The following is a 2,249-nucleotide window of genomic DNA, read 5'->3' as shown; positions in this document are numbered from 1 at the left end:
CCAAGAGTTCATTTTTACTGGCTGGTAAAGCCAGGTTGCCAGGAAAAGGTTAATTTTTTTCTGGGTCTAGGATCCACCACCATTCTGACTTATGCCAGTGATTACAAACAGAGCAGCAACAAGCACTCCTGCAGGTCATAAGAGGCTGCAAAAGCTCCTGTCTGTTTGCTACTGAATCAGCCTAGAAGTAAAGTTAAATAAAATGAGATCATCCAAAATCTCCCCACCCCCAAGCATGCCATCATGTTGTGGACTGAGTTATCAGAAAAAAATACATCAAGTTTTGCAATTTAAGGATCCATGCCAGCCCATAACCACCTTCCACATCTTGCTGTTCTGGTCCTGGCATCTTCTTTTCAGCACATGGCATTCTGCTCAGATTTCACCACAGTCTTTCAATTAATTCTTTGGGTTTTTTGGCTTTTACCACAAAGTTGTAACTGAAGAAGGATGGTTTTCTGCTTCCTCAAGTTTTCACTTTCACAAATGAAACTGGGCACTACAGCTTGGCAGAAACACTTTTTCTCACACTGTTTTTTCAATTCATCCTGGATTTGCCAGAATAAGAAATCCACACAGGGTCTGGAGCAGGCAACAGCTGGATTTAATGCATTCCCAAAGAAAAAGTTGTTTTGTGTGAAAGTATGAAAAGTAATAGGAAACATCCCTTATTCCATCAGCTTGCATAGCTACAATCCTGGTTTTTAAAATTCCTTTTGATGCTAGAAGCATAGGACTGCATATACGGTGTGGACAGCAATCACTGCAGCAGCTGGACTAATCTGACATCCTTCCATTTAAACTCATTCCATGTTAACCAGCTGCCATGCAAGATTTACAGATTGGACAGAGATTTGTCAGTCTCCTGTTGTACAACTGTGACACAGGAAAATCCCAAAGTGCAAAATGGGTGGAAAATTTGGGGTCTACATCTTTGCAACTCATCCTGCTCTCTGATCTTTTGGAGCAAGCCCCTTCGTGTTCCTTTATGACATCAACATAGACCTTATAAAGTCAGACAAGAACAGTTTGTTTGGGAGTGAAGGTTGGCAAGAAAGGCGACAGCATTCTGATTCCAATGTTATTACTCATGATAACCACTAGAAACTCTTACCCTAGGAGGAAATTTCTGCTCCCCAGAACTCATTCAGAAAGAAAAACTAAAGCCCAAGAAGCTGTGCCACAAGGGATTAGCGTGTTTCGCTGCCTCAGCCCACACACAATTTTTTCTCCGCCTCATAACGGATCTGATAGTTCAGACCTCCATTTGATTTCAAAATAAACCATCTTAGTTTCCTTGAGGATCGTGAAGCCCAAGTGCCCAAATGAAGTCCTCTCCCTCATCCAAAAGGTAAGCTTACGATGAGCTCTGGACAGCCTTCTCTCTTGGAGCCTCACAGTAAAAGAAAATGATCTTGACTTACTTCTTTCCTTGCCAACATATTTTAAATGCAGAGAGCATCCCTGCAGCAGATGCCTCTAGCCATTTGGATATATACACAGTTAAGAAAGAGGGAATGCTCTCTCAGCACAGAGTTTTCTTTAGAAAGGTTTCTATCCCAACACTAAAGCTTGTCTGGAAGGAACTGAACTCCTCAGTTGAGTGTAGTGAGAACACTGTAGAAATTCCTGCTTGTTAAAGATGTTTTGCAGCCCAGCCATCATCTGGAGGAGAGAGGTCTCTGTGCCAGCGATCCCAGAGCAGCTGACCTTCTGTTACTAAAATGCATGGCATGCAAAGGCTACTGTTCTTCCCAGAAGCACTCCAAATTCTGCTGATGAGAGATGGGAAGTTGCCCTCATGCCCTGCCCCAAAAGCTCTGGATGACACAGACGAAGACCATGTATTCAACGAATGCACGCAGTGCTTGAAAAGCACCTCCTGTTCTCCCTGTACTGCCCAGTGCTAGACAGCCAGGTACTGGCCAGTCTCGAACAGATTTCCTCTGGGGAGAACGAGCTTGCTCTTGCATGTAGGTGAAGCCAAGTAAAAATAAATGAACCAAGGGGAAAAACAACAAGAGGGAAGCGTTTACATTTCGGCTGCTGGCGGCCCTGCGGGGCAGGGATGCTGCTCCGGCGGGAGGGCGGCGGGGCAGCAGCACTCACCTTGAGGTCGCGATGGACCACGCCCATCTGATGGCAGTGCAGCACGGCCTCCAGGATCTGCTGAATGCAATGACTGCATGCAAACACCATGGGCGCCCGTTAGTTCCAGCACCAGGCGACGGGGCGGCGGCCGAGGGCGA

The 2,249-nt window shown here is 45.7% G+C and overlaps 1 protein-coding gene across 16 annotated transcripts in view; it reads right to left on the bottom strand.

Annotated features, from left to right (window-relative positions):
* The window catches only part of CAMK2D (calcium/calmodulin dependent protein kinase II delta), a 125,935-nt gene that overhangs the window by 42,068 nt on the left and 81,618 nt on the right, over positions 1-2,249 (bottom strand). Inside the window, exon 2 of one of the 16 annotated variants that reach the window (XM_017739377.1) lies at positions 2,110-2,182. The exons of the other annotated variants lie outside the window; for them this stretch is intronic. Within the exon in view, the coding sequence (XP_017594866.1) occupies positions 2,110-2,136 (27 nt within the window). The 5' untranslated portion in view covers positions 2,137-2,182. The remainder of the gene's footprint in view (positions 1-2,109; positions 2,183-2,249) is intronic. 16 annotated transcript variants of the gene reach the window in all.

The sequence above is a fragment of the Corvus brachyrhynchos genome, unplaced genomic scaffold (assembly GCF_000691975.1).
Source record: "Corvus brachyrhynchos isolate BGI_N302 unplaced genomic scaffold, ASM69197v1 scaffold1577, whole genome shotgun sequence".
In the NCBI taxonomy this organism is placed as follows: domain Eukaryota; kingdom Metazoa; phylum Chordata; class Aves; order Passeriformes; family Corvidae; genus Corvus; species Corvus brachyrhynchos.
Note: the sequence above shows the minus strand (reverse complement) of the source record. Positions and strands in the feature narration are given on the sequence as shown.